We start from the raw sequence: 21,470 nt of genomic DNA on the forward strand, positions 1-21,470 counted from the left end.
GTGCGAGATGTATTCAAATGAAACAAGTACCCGTGTAATACAAGAGAAAACCTAGATATTTCCTTAATGAAGTATTTGAGTGGCCTGCCTGTGCCTGTGTAAAGTGCCTTAATGTGAAAGTGCAGCTCATCACCTCCTTTGTTCTTATGTGACAAGGCTTTTTAAGACACTATTGGAGCGTGAATTAAAGCAACTTATGTGTCTTTAATCAGTACTTAGTTTGATGGGATAATGAAGTCTTATTAACTTTATTATTAGTGATGCACATCTAAAGCTGTACAACTGTATAATTACAATGTAGGTTTGCAGCAGACGGAATGCATACACTGTGTGGCTTCATTTTAATTCATTTTTAAACTGTATTGTAACCTCTTTTAACTTATTTAACTATGTGGCTTGTATGTTTTTTTAAGACTATCTTCTTTCCAATATGGTTTTATACTGCAAATGGCAAAAAAAATGAATTTGAATCTGAATCTTATAGGGCTGGGTACCGTTAAACGATACCAAGGTATCGGAAAAAAAGTTTAGGCACGACTGGTATCAAAAAAATGTACGTATCTTAAGCAGGTACGGTAAAAAAAATGTTCTATCTCTTGATCCAAGTTTTGATGCTGTCGGGTCCAGGGACAGCATTAAAGCAGTACTAAGTAACTCTTCCCCCTAGAGGCCATAAGCGCAACTGCAGGTGTAGTAGCAAGTTACGATTTTTTAATTTATTAATTGTCTTGGAGAGTAAATACTACGCTGACAGGAAAGGCGAAGGGAGAGAGGGTCACTGTGCATCCAATTATACAACGGAAATATTTTTTTTCACTCAAACTTGGCTGTAAATACTGTTTAAAGTGACGTTAGCCCGCAGTTAGCTTTGCCCGTTAGCATGTTAGCTTCTTCTTCGTGATTCCATTAGTGTGTATTGCTTTCTCCGCACCGGGGGCAGTCAAGTTGCAAACATGGTTTTCTGTCCAGAGACACCAGGGGGAGATGAAAGACCCTCCAATCATCCCATAAACACTTGTAATACCCCCACAGGGACTACGAAAAGGATTTATTAAGCTAAATAAGTTACTTAGTACTGCTTTAAAGGAAGTGACTTGGTTGTTTCAGCTTGAATAAATGTTTTTTCCCCATTTCTTTTTTCATATTTTATCCCATTCCCATTTTTGCCGATTTTTTACAAATGTTTTCTCTATAGCTCTAGCAGCTTGAGCTTATTGTCAACCCTAGTTTGGCCAATACGATGCATTCACAGAAGAGCTGAAATTAATCAATTAATCAATTAATCGACGATTAATCGATTACTGAAATAGCTGACAACTAGTAATCGATTCATCGTTTATCTGGTATATACAGAAAAAAAGCAAAAATGACATAAAAATGTATTTAAGGTTAGGGCAAATTGGATCTTTCTCAGGACAATTGTCCAATTAGAAAGTAGCATGAGCTCCACTCTTATTGTTGCCACATCCTACTGCTTAAACCAGTTTGGAAATAAACTTCCTCAATACTGAACTGTGGCTGAACTCAAATCAACGCAAATCAAGTTCAGTTGTCGTGACTTTTTTTAAAGCCCTAGGAGCCTCCAACAAACATTCACTTTAAGTTTACTCCATCAACATGTCCTCAAGCAGCGTCCCTTTAGCTTTATGTGGGAAAAATGTAATAAAAAACTATTTTCATGCGGCAGCCAAGTGATTAATCGATTTTCTGCAAAGTATAATCTCCACATTAATCAATAACCAAAATAATCGTTAGTTGCCCCTCTCACAACATCACAAAGACACCCGTCTCCCCCGTCCCCTCCCTGAGCTTCACCATCTCACATCCTCTGCTCCCACTGCTTCTTTTCATTTCATGCCCCAAAATAAGGCCACGTGTCTCGGTTATACTGAGGACATTTACACTAAATCTTAAATCTCCCATGCTACACAGTGGCCGGCCCAGCACGAGTTACTGAGGTGAATGACAGAGAGAGAGAAGAGACACTAGTTCAAGATACACACTTATTTTTGTGCCAGCTCCCAGTTTGGTCAGCACCGCCACACCAGTGAACACGACAGTGCTATAAACAGCATATAATTAAAAATAGAGTTGGTGCAACTAAGAATTTTATTATGGTAACCATCGCAACCGTCACATTGCTGGATTTTTAAATTGATTTATGCTTATTAAATCTGTAGTCAGTAGTAGACTTTCAGCCGTGAGATGAATGTGGCAGGTTTGTGAATCCAAGCACTTCCAAACAATGATCAGGGAAAACATTTGGAGACTTTCTATCTGGAGATTTCTTAACTTTTAGAGCTCAGAGTTGTTAATGTTTGATCAGAACGTTTCATCTACTATTCCGGATATAGAAGCAGCAGAAAGAAAAACCATCTATGCCCCAGGGTCAACACAGGGCCAGTTGATTTGCAAGTCAAACTATTGTTATGTTCCTATTCTATCTGGAGTTTCCATCCAACTCTGAGCTGCTGCTTGATAAATATCAAACCACAACTCCTGCAGGAAATCAAAACACTAATTCAAAGAGTTTGTGAGTTTGGTTCTTTGGAGATAATAGCTTTGATAAAACTCAGAATCCCTAAAGAAGGCCGTTTATCGCTCACTTTTGAGAAATAACACCTCTCTCTGACGAGATCTGTGTTTAAAGTTTCACTTACCCCGGCGGCGAAGCCTAAACTGCCATCCAGGATGCGTTTCTGAAAGAACACAGAGGACAACAGTGTCAAATCAATAGCTTCCGCTGGGTAGCCTGGAAGTCTTCGATAAACTGGAAATAGGCAACATCCCTCGGGTCAGAGATGGCAAGCAGGGAATCGATGCCCGGCACAGGAAGAAAGTTGAGCTCAAAGTAACAGGCCAGAAAGGTGATGGTTATAGATTTAACACTTTCACTCAACTAAATTTCAACAATGTGAATGAACCGTGTACTAACTTAAAGATAACTTATTCAGGCTTTGTTTTATACTTTTGGACAACTCTGGATGTAGCATGTTTTGTAACTTAAAGAAATCTTATTAGAGATGCTCAAGTATCAACATGTGGAGCAGAGGATTTGAGAACATTAAATATGAAGCATTTCACTGGGGAATGACTGAATATCATTGTAAAAGTAGCTATGGACTCATTCCCAACTTTCCTAAAACATTTGCAGCATCCCAATTCTTCACAAGGACGAGTTTATAGTCACGCGTCACAACTGGCAGGGTCACTTTTCAGTTTCCAGAACACTAGCCTGCATGTAGGGCTTTTGGAAAAAAAAAAAATCCTACTAATAATACTCTTCTCTTGCTGTCAAATGCCGTCTCCCTGTTTGTTTGTCCGAGAGATTCCCTCACTCCACAGATGTGTTTTTTTTTTTCAGCTTTCTTTGTGTTCAGAGGGACAATGGTTCTTGAGATGATAAAATAAGTTTGTTGTATTACCCAGTTTTGCTCCAATAAAACGATCCACAGGTAGTTGTTACTGACGCTTTCCCTTTGTAAAAACAAGTGGGCGCTTCCTGCTGCCCCGCTTAGTGCGTTTTTTCTGCAACCGGATTTGCCAATGATCCTGTCGATATTCCCCTTTTCTGGGCTTATTCCTCTGTCCTCAGACCTGGGTGAGTTCCCATTTAGGCCCATTCAGGCAACTTATCGGTACTTTGTGTGCGTTGACAGTGAGCCATGCTGTGACTGGCGGCTGTTGTACCTGTCGACTGGAGAAGACAAAGACGAGCGCGGCTCCAGCGGCGGTCAGACCCCACGTAAACAAGGTCCCCAGCAGGGCCTGCGTCACCGGGCTGTAGCCTTCCAGCATGGTGCCACTCCTGCAAAATTGAACACACAACACCTCACACTGTGAAGCAACGTCGGACGTGGTTCTGTTTCTGGAAAAGACAAATTAATCAATTTGTCAATTTAAGGACTACCTGTGGATTGACTGTGACAACAGTAAACGAGGCTGCCTAAAAAACGAAGGGTGGAAAAGTGCCACGTCTTTTATAAACAAAAGTCCGCTCATAAGTCTGCGACGCCCGCTCTTCTTCAGCCAAAAGCAAACAAGAGCCAATCCTGGAATTACACATCCTGAACGGTGTTTACCGTCTGTGAAAGTCGCTAACCAAACCAACAGTTATTCAACTAAAGATGAATTAAATACTTAGCTAAGCCTGTATTCTCAAGCAAGGTCTATTATTTTTGCTAGCAGTTGTCTAGTCAGTAATAATTAGGTTTTGGTTCTTCAAGTGAATACTTTGCAGACAAGTATTTTCTCCTTTGATGTTTGATAGAGAAAGAAACGCTTTATTAGAGCATTCTTGATACCTAAGTTACAAAACTATGATTATTTGTTAGAAAGATGCATTCCCAGAAACAAACGTCAAGTCAATACAAGGGGAAACAATGGTGACATTCGTTAACTGCCTTGATTATTAAGCGATAATTATGTTATTACATAGTTTTACCAAAACGCAACCCTCTTGTGGCTTTTGACTCGAAAGCTACAGGAGCCACAGCCCATCAAAATGACCCAAAGGCCACAGGAGATTCTTGTATAAAAGAAGCAGCAAAAAATATGAACATATGGCAACATTAAAGGAATAGTTCAACGTTTTTCCATACTAAGATAATGTTCTTACCAGAAAAGCTATCAAACAGGGGTGAAGTTGAAAGCTATCACGCTCTTCCACGGGCACAAAGACCAGACAGGTACGTATCAACTCGTCTAAGCTCTGGTAAGAACAGATCTCAGTATGGAAAACCGTTCCTTTAAGGCTCTTTTTTGGAGTGTACAGTTTTTTTATCTGTACACTCCAGATAAAAAACTGGAGTGTACAGTTGACAGCTCCACAGCGTCAACTGGAGCCTGCGTTTTTGTGATAACAAAAACGCATGCCTGACTTGAAAGGGTGCAAAATTGAAGGACACATTACATTCTATTAAACAGCACAAGAATAAGAACTTATTGTTTTCCCTCAAATTGTGTCAAAACCAGGCTTCAACAATACCAGATCAGGGCCAAAACAAAGCTACAATGTACGTATATATGGAAAATCATGACTACAATAGAGCATTTCCAAGTCAGGCATGCGTTTTTATTTAAAATAAAACAAATACGTCTCAGTCAAATGAAAGGCGTCAGTGAATTTGCATTGTGGGTTCATCATTATGGATATTGTGTCGACTAATAAAGCGATAATAATAATTTGGCTAGGCATAGTGCAGTCCTCCTAACAAGTGATGATTTGTACTTATGCTAGCTAATAGTAGGCTAATATATTTCTTGTTTTGAAAAGTAAACGTGGAAAATCAATATTTAATGTTGAAGAAACCATTGTCATAGGCACTGAAGGTCATTAGAATAATACGGAGAACAAATTGTTAAATAGACTTTACGTTATAGACTTTAATCGGTAAAGCTAAATTTGTAATGACGTTTTAATTAAGGAGCCTCTCGTGCGCCAGACTTGGCAATAGGTGCGCGCGCCCTGAATAAAATAGAATAATATTTTTTTTTTAAATTGTTAAAGGTTTAAACGCATGCCAAGTTTTAAAAAAAAATGTAGATACTTTAATCATAATCAATTCTTCGTATCGTCAGTCACATATTCTCCTATTTACAGGCAGTGGTGGGAAAGTAGTCTTTACATTAAGCCTACGTGACATACGTCTACCTTGTAAGTCGACTTGCACTACTCTCGTAAACGTGCTGAGGCTGCCTTCTGTCTGACTCGCATGAATTAAAACGCCCATATTTTCGCTCACATCTTTAAAAACTAAACACTATCTCCACAACAGTTGTCTGGCACGTCATTTTGTCCAGTTTCATGAGTCCAGGGTGAAACAAAGAGGCATATTTTGGGCTCTACTCACTTGTTTTCAGCGGCACTTCTGCTCTTCTCTGTTTACTTCCTACTTCCCGGTCCACGTGTCTCTGACAGCACAAGCTCCGCCTCCTCTGCGCGCTGATTGGAGGAGGGCAGCTGGTACAGAGGGGAGGACATTATGTACATTAAAAAAAAAAAACTCTTAAACCTCGGCCGTAACCGAGCGCATTTTCTCCTGTTTGGCTTTACCCAAACCTAAAAGCTTGAAAAAAAAAAAAAGCATCAAAATAGTGACAAAAACGAGGATGAAAGCACAACAAAAAAGTGACAATGGAGCAACAAAAAACAATGAAAAAGTGATAACAAAAAAGTTGCAAAAACATGGTGAAAGCAAGACAAAAAAGTGACAAAAAAGAGATGGAAACGCAACAAAAAAGCCCCAAAACACACAAAAACCGTAGCGAAAACGCAGTGACAACGTGACAAAAGTTTAGCTTTCAAATATGGTGTTACATTTTTCTGATCTGCAGAAGAGAAGCTTTAATATTTGGGTAAAGCCCGACTGGGCGGGGGGTAAGAGGGGGGACTAAGAGGTTAAAAAGCTTTTTAAAATACATAATTTAAATAAACTGATATTTCTTGAAAAGAGGCTGAAGGTAAAAGGAAGAAAATCTATCATGTAACCTGGCTATGAATTGTCTGATTGTGGAGATGAAGAAAAGACATACGGCTTCTTACTGAGTCTCTACAAATGTGTTCTTCTCCAACATAGCTTACTCCTCTGCAATTTAAACTGGCTTAAAAGTGAAAGTATTTTTTGAACTTTGGTCTTGACATTATAAGAGTGTTTTTAATCAGAGACATCTGAATAATATACTCAGAAAAAACAGTGTCACATTGAAAATAAAATAAATATACTATTAAAATACCATTCAAAAGCTAAAAGCATTAACTTGCTAAACTAAAGTGGACACACGTGTACTTTTTTTTTGGAAGTTCAAGAAATTGAGTTATTTTCCACCAATACAGCAGTGATGGTAAGTATAAAACGAAATTACAAGTAATATTGTACACATTTTAGGTGTTTTTACGTTATTACAGTTAAAAAACATTTTTACATTTACTTCACTACGTTTTAAAGCCTGTATCAGTACTTTCTATACAACATTTTTGCAGTAAGTTAAGGTGTTTTATTTGTCATTATATTACAACTGTACAGCGAAATTTGTCCTCTGCATTTGACCCATCCTTCGACGCCGCTGGGACGGCCCGTGAGGAGCAGTGTGTGGCAGGAGCACCACGCCCAGGGTCCTATCGCCAGATGTGGAGCCAGGCTGAATGTCAGTATCGCCTGGCTGGAGGATTCGCCTATTGTACATGTTTTTAGCAGTAAGGGAAGCCAGTGTACCCGGAGGAAACCTATGAAACCCACGCAGACACGGGGAGAACATGTAAACCCCCTACAGAAAAGCCCCGTCCACGTTGGAATCGAACCCGGGACCTTCTAGCTGTGAAGCACAAGCGATGCTGCGCTAAAAGTCATAGGGGATATCATCCCAAATCGTCTTTAGAGCTTTTTATCATGTTGCAGTGGTTGTACTCTCATCAAAAACATGCCTGTAGCAGTGTTTTGACCCACTCTCGCATCTTTGAGCAATCTTTGAATCTTCCCCAGAGAAAATTGTTTTGATTTACTTTGACATTATAAAAACATTTGCATGATTACATTTCCTTTATAAACTGTGATGCAAGGTTACCAAAAACCCTCAAGGGGCTTAACAGGTGACAACCTCCATACATTTACAAGTAAACAGCAAGTATCTATTATAGAAAACGCAATCTCAATGGCCGCCGCCTGGGCGCCGCCATGTTTATTTCCCATACCGACTTTGAAGCTAAGCAGGGAAGTGCCTGGTTAGAACTGGGATGGGAGACCGTTCCTCGGATGCTAAGCAGGGAAGGGCCTGGTTAGGACTGGGATGGGAGACCGTTTGGGAACACCAGGAAGCCTGGCGACAGTAGTGACTTTGTGCGTGGTTGGTGGTGCTGCTGTCCGAGGACAACCCGCTGTCACAAAAACGCGAGTGCACGAGATCTGACTCCCGTGCGTGTGCGCGCATCCAAACAGGGCGATGTGTGTGTGCGCGCGTGTGTGTGTGTTCGTGCGTGTGTGTATGTATGTGTGCGCGTGCGCATCCAAACAGGGCGATGTGTGCGTGTGTGGCCGTGTGTGTATGTGTGTGCGTGCGTGCGTGCCCAAAACCTGCTCAAACACGAGCCTCTAATCAAACGCGCTGCTCCGACTGATTTATCCTCCGTGTGAGTAAAAGCGACAATGAAACTACAAAGAGCGCACGGCCTGCACTGCATAGTTTTTTTTCTTTCTTTTTTTCTTTGCTGCTTTACCATTTGTTTCCTATTTTGCTTTCACGTATTGTGAGCCCAGAGGTACATTTTATTCTAAAGCAGCTTTGAACGCATTGCCCATTTTATTGTAAGGTTATAAATACTGTCTAATAACGATCATTAGGCTATTTCACTTCAAAACCTACTCATTATTTTTTTGATTGTACACTACAGTGATGCACCAAACCACGGGTCCTGCACCGTGAACCAAACCGTTAGAGCTGAACCCCTAATATTTATCAATAATTATTCCACTGTCTCTTGAATCCTGTTCCCCGAGTTTAGCGAAAATATTGTCATAGTTTATAAGAAAAGAGCACGGGTGCATCAAACACTCCAATTGCAGTTTGTTTGAAATTGTTTTTTGCCTTCATTCTTTTACACATTTGTAGTGGCCATAGTTTTTTAAATGGGTTGGGAACCACTGGTCTACAGCTGAACTGTGTGACGGGTTGGACATTTCTTTGTAATCACTCACAATCTCAGAATATCAAATGTGGAGACTAGCGAGGCCCGGCCGAAGGCCGGGTCTCAGCTAGTATACAGTATAATAGTTGATATACATTTACAGAAGTACAATACCAACTTTAGAAATGGATCCCAAGATGAAGATTGCAATCACTCAGGAGGTGAGATTTCAAAGATGTTCTAAACAGGAGCACTCAGAAGCTCCTCCTGAGGTCCTACGTAAACCAGGAAGTGGAACGAGATGAGGCTGGGTGGGAGGGGCTTACAGAGAGACCACTTGAAAATGTAAAACTACTTTATATTATTGTTTCAGTTGTTTTAAATCTATGTATACAACAAAGTGTGAGACAGTGTCAAATACTATATGTTTGATTCTATTACCAAATACCTGCAAAAAGCCTAATACACGCTCTTTGAATATATTTATCTTTTGGTGAATCTAAAGCTGCTGTAAAGAATGTCTGATCAGAAACAAAATGGTAAAAACACATTCAGACCTAACTATTTTCAAACAAGAGTCCAGATGTTGGTTGTTTGATCTTTCTAGGATTTGAATTCACTTCCTGGATGATAGAGAACAATGGTTTGCTTTGCATTCTGGGAGCCAATGACTTCCCAGAACGCGCATGGTTTATGTTCTCGATAGGTTTTTTTTTTCTTTTGGCAAAGCACAAGGTCGAATAAACAAATCTCTGGACTTCTTCATCCAGTGTTGTCCAGTCTAAAACATGTCACATAAAGATTTATTCTCATTTGATGTCATTACGCTTTTCCCGTAAACTAGTTTCAAACTTGGACCTTTGTGGCGCTCCGCTGATGTGCACGGTGCTGATTGTGTTTACACGTTTTAGACAAGAAGCAGACCGGGGGGATGAATGTTCTGGGGAACTCAGCGGTTTTAGTGGAATTTCCAGAAAAGGCCTCACGTTGCCCTCTTGTTCTCGATCATTTCAGGCACGTTGACCTCCGACTGATCACTTAGCGCTGATGCATTCCTGGTTTATGGAGCGGACTTCCTCCTACAACGCGGCTTTAAGGACTTCCAACAAACAGACATAAAATACACATAAAAATAAATGTCCAGGTCTGAGTGAGGAAGAGTGCTTCTATCTGGAGCGGAGCGGCTTAAGCCCTTGAGCTACGGATTTGGCATAAATGTTGACTTGGAACTTCTGTTTGTGAGAATGTCATATATGTGTATAATGATGATGACTGGAATAGGGTCAGGACCTGGCAACCTATAATGAAAAGGCCCAACCCCAAAAATAATTGAATTTGTTATATCTAATGCATAAAAAAAGATAATAATTCATTTTTAAATAAGTATTGAATAAACCTATGACTAAAACAACCATTTTAACAGACTCAGGAAGTGTTTTTAGACCTATTAATTGTGAAGGGAATGTTTCAAGGCAAAGGCATGCGACTCACCTTTGGGTTCCAAGCCACCAGTTGGGAACCTTTGCATTACTAGGTCTGATGTTCTAGTCTTTTTAAAGGCAACAAAGGGGCAAACAAAATATACATTGAAAATTCAATTTCATTTAGATCAGCGTGTTTTCTGACAGAGCTGGACGCCTTCATAGAAGCCCTTAACTAAGCCATTCCACATACTACTGCGAATGATGAGGAATTAAAGGGGTTAAAGTGACAGTCTGTAATGGCTAATGCAGAGTTATGCCATTTGGTGCAGCAGGTTTAGTCAATGACAGCATGTAACTTCAGGCTCTTCAGGTAAAGCCGATGTGTTTCTTGTTGTCACTGCTTTTCTCTTTGTTTAAGAGCTATAGTTTCTTCTTTAGTCCAGGTGTAGTCCTGGTTTTTAACCAGTTTACTGAAAGTCCTGGTTTAGTCCTGGCTCAGACCGCGGCTCTGCCATCTCTCATAATGACTAAAGTGTTAGTAAGTTATAGCTTTGCTTTGCTTTAAGAAAACAATTGCATTTGCACCAAAGCTGCTCATGAATTCAGGATTTTTTGGACTCAATGCGGATCATTTATTGACGTCTGGAGAGAAAAAGTACTGAAAATTAGCCCACACAAAAAAAGGGCTTTGATACCGCCCCCGACCGGAGCTTTTCGGTTGGTACCAAGTAGCCCTGGGTACCCAGCCCTGTCCCGGATTGGACCTGAGAGGCTGGTTCACAGGAAAAGATATTCTCATGCTCAATGTGAGATGATACTAGACTCTGAATAGTTTCTGCAGTCTTTTACTTACTGCTACATTTAGACTTCGAGACTATCACTTTAATAAAGTCAGTAAGTGCTTTATTTGTCATTGCACATTGTACAACGAAATTGCGTGCACCAGATGGTGGGCCAACCTGACCAGGTTTTTGAGGTAGAGGAAAGTGTAGTGAATGCATTTGTTACATTGGATCAAGCTAAATGGATACTGTTACTGTTCTTAAACACATTATATCTTGAATGTTCAATTCCATGTGACTCAGAATCTATCGTGTGATATCAGGGGGGCCACATGAATCGTCTAATAACCCAAACTTTTTCTATTTAATCCCATTCCCGACCAGAACTGCATGTTGCTGTGTTCCTGGGCAGGAGACTTTACCCACCCTGCCTTTAAATGTGGTGTGAGAGTGACTGATTTATAGTGGTCAGAGGGGACGTCGGTGCAGATTGGTATAGCCATGCTTCTTTAAGTCCGAACCATTGCGTGTAGACAGACATAAAGACTGTGAAACGCTCTTAGCTTTGGTTTGAACGGTCAGTGCAACCAATACCGTGTTTGGACTTGCAGATGAGGACGCACATGTGAACCTGCCATTGAACCTCCAGATTTCAATCACACCGAAAGGCCTATGTCACACAAACATCAAGTAAAAAGAGAGCCCGGAATCCTTGTCAATCACATCTGTGTTCATGCCAGATCATTATTTCTTAGCAGTGAATAGTTGGAACGTATGGAAACAAAACCATCCGACAAGCTGAATGAGCCCAATCACAATTAGCAGACACAATCACGGAATTTCCACTTCTGACTTTGCTTTTTTGTGCAATTCCTAGTTTTCCCCAAAAAAGCATCCGGAACAGCGTGACGCGCCATGTGTGATGTCTTTTTTACCAAAAACAGCCTCGCACAAGGCATTGTCATCAAGGCTACAATAATACATTGTGATTCATATTATGCTGGGATTGTTTTATTCTTCCACCCAACCGCAGATGGTGTCACTGTGGGTGATATATCTTGTTTCACTTGAGTTTCATGATCTCAAGCTCCGCGGCGAGCCAGGAAAGGGCACTGTTCTAAAGAAAATGGAATGGCAGGAATTCATAAGGCAATATCTCCGGTGACGTTGCCGGGGTTTTGGAGGTGTTGCTCACATTCTCGCTGTATATTCTGAACAAAACAAGGACCAAAATAGACCCATGAATTGCACAAATAGTTTTGAGCACGGATGGAGAGGATATGTTACAAAAACAGAGGTAGCACAGGCTGCAGGAGCTGTAGCAGTAATAGGGAAGAGAGAGTATGAGCTGTAGTCTATCTGCTGCACGGTGCGTCGCAGCAGAAGGTCCTGGGTTCGACTCCAAGATGGCATGGGGCTTTGCTATGTAGAGTTTTTAATTTTGTCTGGGTGAGCTTCCTCCAGGTTTGGTTCCTAAAACCTGTACAGTAGGGTCAAGATTCAGGGCAGCACAGTGGTGTAACCAGAGCCACCTTATCCAATGGGCTAGCAGGAGCCTACCAGTCAAGGGCCTATCAGAATTAAGGACAAAATAAATAAAAGGTGATTCGTTGATTTTCAAGTCAATGACTAACCCTATGTGATGATTGCACTGCACTCCAAGTAGCCCCGCCCTACCTGGCCCAGAGGGATAGATGTAGGAGTAGTAGGGTTAGGGTTTTTGTGGGATTAGGGTTATAGGTTATAGGGTTATAGGTTAGCGTTAGAGGGGGGTGGAGGCCTACAATTCTGTTTAAGCCCCGGGGCCTATGGGTACATTAAGTTGGGCCTGGGTGCAGCAGTTATTGCTTGTGCTTCACAGCAAGAAGGTCTCGGGTTCAATTACCACCTGGACGGGACCTTTCTGTGTGGAGTTTGCATGTTGTCCCCATGCCTGCAGGCAAAAATATTTTTCCTAGGATAGTTGGTAAACGGTGGATATTCATCATCCAAACGCATTAAGATCAGGCACCAGCCCATTATCCTTCAGGTTAGTGGCCAGGGCAGGGTCAGGGTTAAGCTGAATGGTTGATATATGTTTGACGTTTCACTCTCATGACTTGTGACTGGTTGATCTACCAACTATCCTAGGAAAAATGCTGTCACTGCCTGGAAAGGTGTCTTCCAGGTAGTCCGGTTTCCCCTGCTGCTAAAACATGTACAATAGGGGAAACCTTCATCCTGGTGATACTGACCTGGCTCCATCTGGACTCTGCACTGCTACAATAAAGTACAATAAAGCACCGCTAACCTTAGTTAGGTTGACCTGACCAAACCTACAGTTCAAGATAGAGACATGGTCTACAACATGTCCATAATAAAATAAAATAAATACATATATTTGACCTTGCTTTGCTATAAAGCTTTGCACACTATTGATACAAGAAATACAACATAGGTTGAAATAGTATTCTATATGTGTGGGGCATCTAGTATGTAAATAAAAAAAAGTGATGCATGATTACAAAATAAAATTCCACAAATGGCTGTGCTGCTGATCCACTTTTGCACACGAGCAAACACTTGGTAAATGACCAACATAAAATAGTCATTCAAATCGAAATGAAAACAATAATTGAAACCTGCACACACACAAATCTGCAGAGAGAAGAGAGCTTAGCCGTGGACAGGATTGTCAAGGCGTGGCATAATTAAAGGCTAAATTTGTTTTCAACTTTCACAGCAATTTTTAGCTTGTCTCATATAAAATACAGTATTTTCCCACAGATTCTTGTTGATTTTAGCCGAGACCAAGAAGTTGAAATTATGATTACTGTACTGATTGCAACAGACTCAGGCAGTGTTTTCTGACTTTTCAGATGGTAAACATCAAAAGAAAATCCACCAGTTGAGAACCACTGGTAGTACACAAAGTAAATCCGCAGTAACATTTAAGTGTAAGTAATGTATGTAATCTTTTTCTCATACATATTTGGCATAGCTTATAGTGTCACTTTGGCTGTAAATACTTGTTTCCCCTCGCCCGCCTCTGCTTGCCTTTGACATACACCCATGAACACCACAAATGAAACTGTCGGAGCTCTCTAAATTTAGCCCCCTTGAAACAAAGTGTTTTTCAGTGATGTTTTCACAGCGGCTGGGGCAGAGCAGGCGCCGCGCTGAACCTTGCAAGAGTTACTGGTCTCTGGGGGACGCGCCGCATTATAAAGCCACGAGCTGATTGGGAGTTTTGTCGCAGTTAAAAGAGACGAAAAGCCAAAGTGACAGTCCAGAGGGAAGGAAGTGGGTGCTGTGTGGAGGCGCGTTTATTGCCGCTCGCGTTTAAAAGGGTAAAATAAAAGCATAGGAAACGAAATACCGACAGAGGGTTTTAAAGGGAGGTCTTTGGGGCATTCCAACAATGCGTGTCCGAATGGCTGCAGGACAGGGGTCATTGCTCTGTCTTTAATCTTTAAAAGCGCACCTCCAGTCCAGATGCCTCCTAGAACCTTCAGTCGGTCCTTAAACACTAGCTTTACACCGAGCATAAACATTTCTGTCACTTGCGTTCTGCAGAACAGTAGTTTAAAAAATATGCCGACCGCTGTGTCATATTTCAGTTATGCATTTTTGATGAAATTCTTTATTTTCTTCTCAAGATCTCAAAACACTCGCCCACCACCTGTTGATGTCACTGTGTTTTGCAAAGTCCACACAACTTTGAGGGATTAAATTTCAATCTGATCATTTCATCTTTAAAAATGCCTCCATATCAAGTCATTTCTCGTGAATGCCAAACCCAACAGTGTTTGTTTTTAGCTTTATCGAGGGTGAACAGGCTAGAAAATTATGCTGTAGTTATGCTGTGGCATAAATATGAGAGAATGAAATGTCATGCAAAGGAGGGCCTTGTTTTTTGGTGGTTGAAAATTCTATAAATCAGACTAGGAATTCAGTATAGAAAAATCCCCCCGAAAAAGTACAAGTCTGGAAGTCGACATAAAGTAATAAAAATAACATTGTGAGTTTGATCTATGTTTGACATTAAAACTAAAATGTTAAAGGGGCTTGATGCAAATTGGCCATTTTATACTACTGCCACCTCAGGTCTTATGCATAACTGCAGCTTCTATATTAAGCTCGTGCATGACGACACTTCGGACCCGAATAACACCTTTTTCAGTGACAGTGCAGGATTTTAGAGACAGTTGTGGTGAACAGGTCTGAGCTCATTCTACACATTAGGACATGGCTGGAACATGTAGGGGGAGGAAAATACTTAATTTTAACTTTGTTAAACTCCGTATTGTCCCTTTAAGGGGAATACCAGCCAAAAATCTCAAAATTGCTTGCTGCATGAAAAATTTCCGTTTTCACCGACCGTGTCTCTTTCGCCTCAAGTTGCGAAAGTGACACGGTCTCTTTCAACCCCTATTTCAATTTAGGGTTGAATAACTTAAAAGTATTTTATTTTAAAATAGCGTAACACAGCATAATACTAAACCTTTTGCCAGGAGCCCATGGCGTACCACAAGGAGTATCCTTTCCCCCGCAAAGTTTATAACCAAGCACTTTTGCACAGAATTCTTTCCTTGTGATTTACCAGAATGAACAATGAGCTGGACGGAATAGCTCAAAAGGAAAAACAACTCCGTGTCAAAAGTCAAAAAACATCAGCCGTGAAAATAGACAGCGGAGTCCTGCTTCCTGTCAGCCGGGGAGGTGCGAGTGTTTTGGTTTGGATTAGTCCGTTTGGGTTTTAGAGGTGGGTGGGCCAGGTGTCACTGTTGCCCTGTTGCACTATTGTACAAACACAGAATAAAGAGTTTGACGAGATTCTTTGACTTGTTTCTTGCTTATTTTACTAACTTCAACAAGACACTAACAAAGCAAGACTATGCACAATTCACCTTGGACAGTTTGGACTTGCCTTTTCTCATTGACGCTTTACTGATTGGGCATGACAGTTTTTGACGTCTGAAGGCCCAAACACACTCAAACTCATTCATTTCCAAGCTTTTACTTCATAATGTTGGTTCTTCTTAGAAAAAAACTTAACCCTGCAAAAAGCAACTCCAAGAACGGCAAAATACTTACCCCCATCACCACCTAATGATGTCATGAGGTGGTTTGGACTCATTCTGATAAGCTCTTCTTCTACTCTCTACTTTTCTCACTGTCATCTTTAACCTTTTGTCATTTTGCTTTTCACTTCAGTTGTTCTGTATGCTCAGAAATGACCCAATGCTTTATTTTCTTATTTATACCGAATGTGGAGAAAAGTATTCTTAAGAACTCATACATTATGTTGGATCCGGACCCAAAAGTGGGTTTTCAGTGAGTTGCAAGGCTTTCCCTGAGAACATTTCTTTCCAAACTCTTTACTGAAAAAGTAGGAAAACACGGCCTGAACAATAATCAAAACTGATTTTTTTTTTTCTTCTCTTCCTCATATGGTCATTTTGCATGTTCAGTCCCGTCGCCAAGCACACGGTTCGAGCCCCAGCTCCGACAGTTTGATATTTAGAGCTACATTTTCAAAGTCAGAAGAGAAGGGATGGGACTGGGTCGAGCAGCAGGCCCGGGGGGTGAAGCAAACAAACGCAGCAAAGAGAGCACGAGAACGAACAAAAGTTATGAAAACAAAAGTATTGTAGCAGATGGGGCCACGAGTTTACCTTGGAAACAGAGGGAACTTTTTTTCTTTTTTTTTTTTTTTGGAGGTGGTGTCGGTGGGGTGGATTCTTTTCTCCGGAGGGGCGTGTGTCAGGCCTTTTCTCTGGAGACTGATGAACAAGGAGAAGAGGAGGAGGAGGAGGAGAACGGGGGGGGTCCCACACTCCTCGCACGGCACGGGGGAAAGTAGATATAAAACAGCTCCTGCGGCGAGACGGGCGGCCAGGCAAGCGCTGACTGTCTGCTGGACTTTTTTCCGCTCCGTAAAAGTGCAGAGAGATCAGAGCTGCCGATACCACCCAGGCACTTTCTGAGATGGACGGATGTCGGAGCAGCTCGAAAACGGACTGATTCTTCTCCGATCAAGCCAATATCGGAGTGGAATATAAATTGAATTCCTTTCGGTTTTTCCAAGTCTCTTCGCCCAAAAATGGAACTTTTGTCCAGTTCCGAATTCAATCACACCTTCGCGGATGAGCACTTCTACGTCGGCGGAAGCTTCAGCGGGTTCAGCATCGCCATGACAATCTCGTACCTCGTCGTTTGCGTCACGGGCCTCGCCGGAAACGCCCTGGTCATCGTCGCCATCTTGAAACTCGACAAACTGTCCTCCTCGACGACCGTGTACATTTTCAACCTGGCGCTGGCCGACGGGCTCTTCATGGTGGGCCTCCCGTTCATCGCCAGCCAGAACTTCCAAAAGCAGTGGGTGTTCGGCGACGTCGCTTGCAAAGTCGTCATGGTGCTGGACGGCATCAACCAGTTCACGAGCGTGTTTTGCCTCACCGTGATGAGCGTCGATCGGCACCTGGCGCTCTCCAATCCCCTGCGGTTCGCGCGCTGGAGGACCCCGCGCTTCGCCAAGACGGTCTCGGCGATCCTGTGGCTTTTCTCGCTTCTCACCATTCTCCCGATGGCGTTGCACTTCTCGGCCGAGCAGGGCTTGTGCATACCGGATTTAGTCTCGGACGCTTGGTGGCTGGGCGTGCTCTCCTACACCTTCGCGATGGGGTTCGCGCTGCCGTTCACAATCATGACGGCTTCGTACGCGGCGCTGATATGGACCTTGAGATCGCAGCGGCTCCGCGCAGCTTCGCCGAACCAAGACGGCCAGCGGTTGGAACGGCAAGTCACGAAAATGGTGGTGGCGGTGGTCGTCGCCTTCGGGGTGTGCTGGCTGCCGTTTTATACTTTTAATTTCTGCTCGCTGTATCAAGACGGGCTGGTGCAAAACTTCGCCCGGGCGTTCGAAGCGGTGGTTCTTCTGTCGTATTCCTGGAGCTGCGCCAACCCCATCCTGTACGCTTGCTTTTCCGACACGTTCCGACGTCACTTCCGATCCCTCCTCTGTCCGGCTCAAAAGTCGGCTCCCACAATGCAATGCAACACGGAACATTACGACCTTAACGACACGCGACTACCGGATGTTACTATTCTTCCCTAGACTGTTTGGAACTGCTGCCAAAGCAACATTATTATACCTAAAATGTACAGATTTTTTACTTGACCATTAGGTATGGCTGCGCAATACTATAACTGCATTTGTGTGTGCGTGTGTATATATATTTTCAAGAATTTTAATGTATTGCACAATCTATTGAGTAAAGTACAGCAGGAAGTCGAGATCAGAAAAGGTTCAAAATTGGTGAAAAGTCAAGTCAGGTCTCGAAAACCAAGACCAATTTTCAAGTCAGTGTTGGTTATTTCCCAATGAACTTTGAGCACACTGCAGAATTGAAGAAGTATTCAAGTAAAAGTAGCATTAATATGTACAACCATTTTCCCTCCTCTCTTTGAACCTCTGAAAACTGGGACAAATTCATCATCAGCACTGGATTGTTTTTTTTTTATCTCAATTGTACAGATACAGACGGGTATACAAAAAAAAACCTTCTGTGATGGGAAAGCTCTTGTACAACTTTTCAATACCTTTCCTTAAAAGTAATAACATGTCACTTTTAGTCCCCCAGAGTCTCCACAAAATACCTCATCCATTTCACCTCAACTAAATCCACTTCTCTTGCCCATCAATCCCTCTGCTACCCTGTGACTAATGCTTACATATGCTGTGCAAATGACTTCTTTTTCCGTCGCTCTCGCGGCACCACACTGACCAACCTGTCTATCGCGATCCCTCCACTCCTCGTGTCCACAGCGGTAATGAAACAACCATCGCAGAGGGAACAAAGTGCTGAAATTGCCTTTTTGAAAGAGCAGGGCAGAGACGGACAACCTCAAGCTTTTTCATGTTTCGCAGCTGGACAAGAAGAAGGTGCTGAGATGTTGTTCGAGCTGTACAGAGGAAAAAAAGTGATTGTAAGTGTGTTACCCGGCGTGCCAAAGTGGGCTCGTTTATTTGCACTTTCATCACATTCCGGCTATTCTTTTGTACAAATAAATACTGTTTGAAAAATGGGGATGAATCATCAGCTAAAGCTTGTAAGCTTTTTTACTTGATATTGATTTGCAGCTCAGCGTACTTTGGGAGGTTTTGTTTCAGTTACGCTTGTTGGATTCTGTCACATTTGGTGAGGTTGAGCAGACGGTCACCAGTTAACTCTTTGGATGACCCTCCCACTTCTTCAGCGGGTTATTTCAAAGGATTTCAGCGCTTAACCCCTTAACTCCCACCTGAACCGAGCACATTTTCCCCAGTCTAGCCTTACCCCAGTCCAAAAGCTTCTGGAAAAAAGCTGTGAAAATAGCAACCAAAACTGAGACAAAAACAATGACGGAAATGTGACAAAAAAGTGACGAGAAATTGATGAAAAAGTGGCAAAAATGTCACAAGAAATTGACAAGAAATTGACAAGAAATTGACGAAAAAATGACAAAAATGTGACCAAAAAATGACAAAAAATTTGATTAAAAATTGACGAAAAAATGACAAAAATGTGACAAAATGTTACAAAAAAATACAAAAAGATTATTAAAAAATTGACAAAAAAATTACAAAAAATTGACCAAAAATGACAAAAATGTGACAAAAAAATGACAAAAAAGTTTCAAAAATGAGTTGACTACCCAACTAACCCAACTTTCGGTTCAGGCGGGAGTTAAGAGGTTAAACTGCCTTCACAACGAATTTGCATGTTAGAGTCACACTGCTCTACATTTGCTCCATTTCACTTCTCATTGTTGCCAACAAAAGGAGTATTATTGCCTGTTCAAAATCATTGTACAGATTTTCAAGTGTCGTCAACTGGACTGGGCTGCTTCTTCTTCGCTCTTGTAGTCGGTGTGAGACCAGTAAAAGCGTAGAGACTTGTAAAAGCAAAAGGTCTATTTGACTTTACCGTTGTTTACACATCTTACACACAAGAGCGAGAGGAGAAGTCCTCAACTACGCCACGTTAGCAAACTTCTACTGTGACGGATAACTCCTGGTCGAGCCCAATGTGTTTTCTTTAACCTCTTAACCTCCCGCCTTAAGCGAGTGCATTTCCTCCAGTTCAGCTTTACCCAAATCTAAAAGCTTACCGAAAAAGCGTTACTCTGCAGCCTACAGGCCAGAGTAACGCCTCATTTGAAAGACTTACAAAACTGATTGTTACTTTTTTGTTGCTGCGTTTATGTCACGTTTTTGTCTGTTTGTTTTGTCTTGCTTTTGTCATTTTTTGTTGCTTTCCTCATTACGTTTTTGTTGTGTTTTCGTCACTGTGTGGTTGGTTCTCCGGCACGTTTTTGTTGCTTCTTTGTTTCATTTTTGTCACTTTTTTGTGGCTCTTCTTTTGCTTTTTCATCATTTTTTTAGTCATGTTTTTGTCGCTCTTTTGTTGTTGTTTTTTGTTGTATTTCCATCCTCGTTTTCATTGCTGTTTTGGGCCTTTTTTTGTCATGTTTTAGTCACATTTCTGTCGCCTTTTTTATTGTGTCATCGTTGCTTTTCCCGGCACTTTTCTGTTTCTCATTTGTTGCGTTTTTCATCCTCATTTTCGTCGCTGTTTTGACGTCTTTTTTTTTTTTCCCCAAGAAGCTTTTAGATTTGGGTAAAGCCCAAAACTGGATCAAAAGTGCCCGGTTCACTTGGGGGTTGGAACTTTGATATTAGCTCTTCCTGAGCTACAACATGTATGCAAACGTATGTGCTTTTTGAGAACATACGTGTGACAATCCGAGATGTATGTATTACAAGAAACAACACATCACGAATTTCACACTTATCAATAAAAACTGGAAGCATACAACACGATTAACACTAACACTTTATACTGTTCATATCTCTGCTGCTATTAATAATATATCAAATAAAGGTGTGCCTATAATTGAAGCCAGTCGTTTGTCTTTTTCTTTCATGCTGAATTGCCTTTAGGCAGCGTAACATTTACGAGATTGTTGTGACGATGGACTCATTTGAAATGCTGTTCACCCGAGTAAAAAAAAAAAGCTGTTAATGTAATAGAGCGCCGCCCACCTCTGCCCCCTAATATGGACCTTCAGTGCGTTATCTTATCTACACAATGAAAGGACTACACTCCCTAATCTGTCTGGCGAGGCTTTTGAGGGATATTCCAACTATACCTGTCTGACCTTCTCCTGTAGCACACGCACACACACACACACACACACAAAACCTAGCCGTCTATCTGCTAAGTACGCCTTCCAGGGCTGCAGTGAACTGAAACGACTCCATTAAATGTCAGGGGACTGGCGGATATGAGCGAGAGAGTGAGAAAGGGAGACGCGCGTACAGGCCGTTTGCAGGAGTTCTTTGACACGTCTGAAAAAATCCACAGGCGCAAAGAAAAATGCGCGTTAAACGGACGGCCAAGACATGTGCAACCGTATATCCTTTTAAGGGGCGGCTTACGTCAAACGCGAGAGTTTTTACGGTGTTTGTGCTGGACTTAAGCGACGGCCGGCGAATTCCAACGATTGGCCAACTTGGGAAGTCGCACTCTTTTTTTTTTTTTTTTTTTACCTCCCTGTTGACTTGCGGTGGACGTTGCGATCCGTACGTGATAAGATAGAGAGTGGGGTCAGCGAGGC

The 21,470-nt window shown here is 41.8% G+C and overlaps 2 protein-coding genes across 2 annotated transcripts in view; one reads left to right on the forward strand and one right to left on the reverse strand.

Annotated features, from left to right (window-relative positions):
• The window catches only part of slc39a11 (solute carrier family 39, member 11), an 88,150-nt gene extending 82,240 nt beyond the window's left edge, over window positions 1–5,910 (reverse strand). Inside the window, exons 1-3 of the mRNA XM_079577994.1 lie at window positions 5,853–5,910; window positions 3,691–3,808; window positions 2,661–2,699 (exon numbers count right to left, since the gene is read on the reverse strand). Coding sequence (XP_079434120.1) covers window positions 2,661–2,699; window positions 3,691–3,798 — 147 coding nt within the window. The 5' untranslated portion in view covers window positions 3,799–3,808; window positions 5,853–5,910. The remainder of the gene's footprint in view (window positions 1–2,660; window positions 2,700–3,690; window positions 3,809–5,852) is intronic.
• Window positions 5,911–16,720: 10,810 nt separating this feature from the next.
• On the forward strand, window positions 16,721–17,925 carry LOC306978758 (somatostatin receptor type 2; the record flags this gene model as incomplete). The annotated part of the gene is made up of 1 exon (XM_079577428.1): window positions 16,721–17,925. Exon 1 carries the CDS (start codon window positions 16,912–16,914, stop codon window positions 17,923–17,925), a length of 1,014 nt encoding a protein of 337 aa, XP_079433554.1. The 5' UTR covers window positions 16,721–16,911.
• Window positions 17,926–21,470: the final 3,545 nt, after the last annotated feature.

This window comes from Gobius niger (assembly GCF_951799975.1).
Source record: "Gobius niger genome assembly, chromosome: 19".
In the NCBI taxonomy this organism is placed as follows: domain Eukaryota; kingdom Metazoa; phylum Chordata; class Actinopteri; order Gobiiformes; family Gobiidae; genus Gobius; species Gobius niger.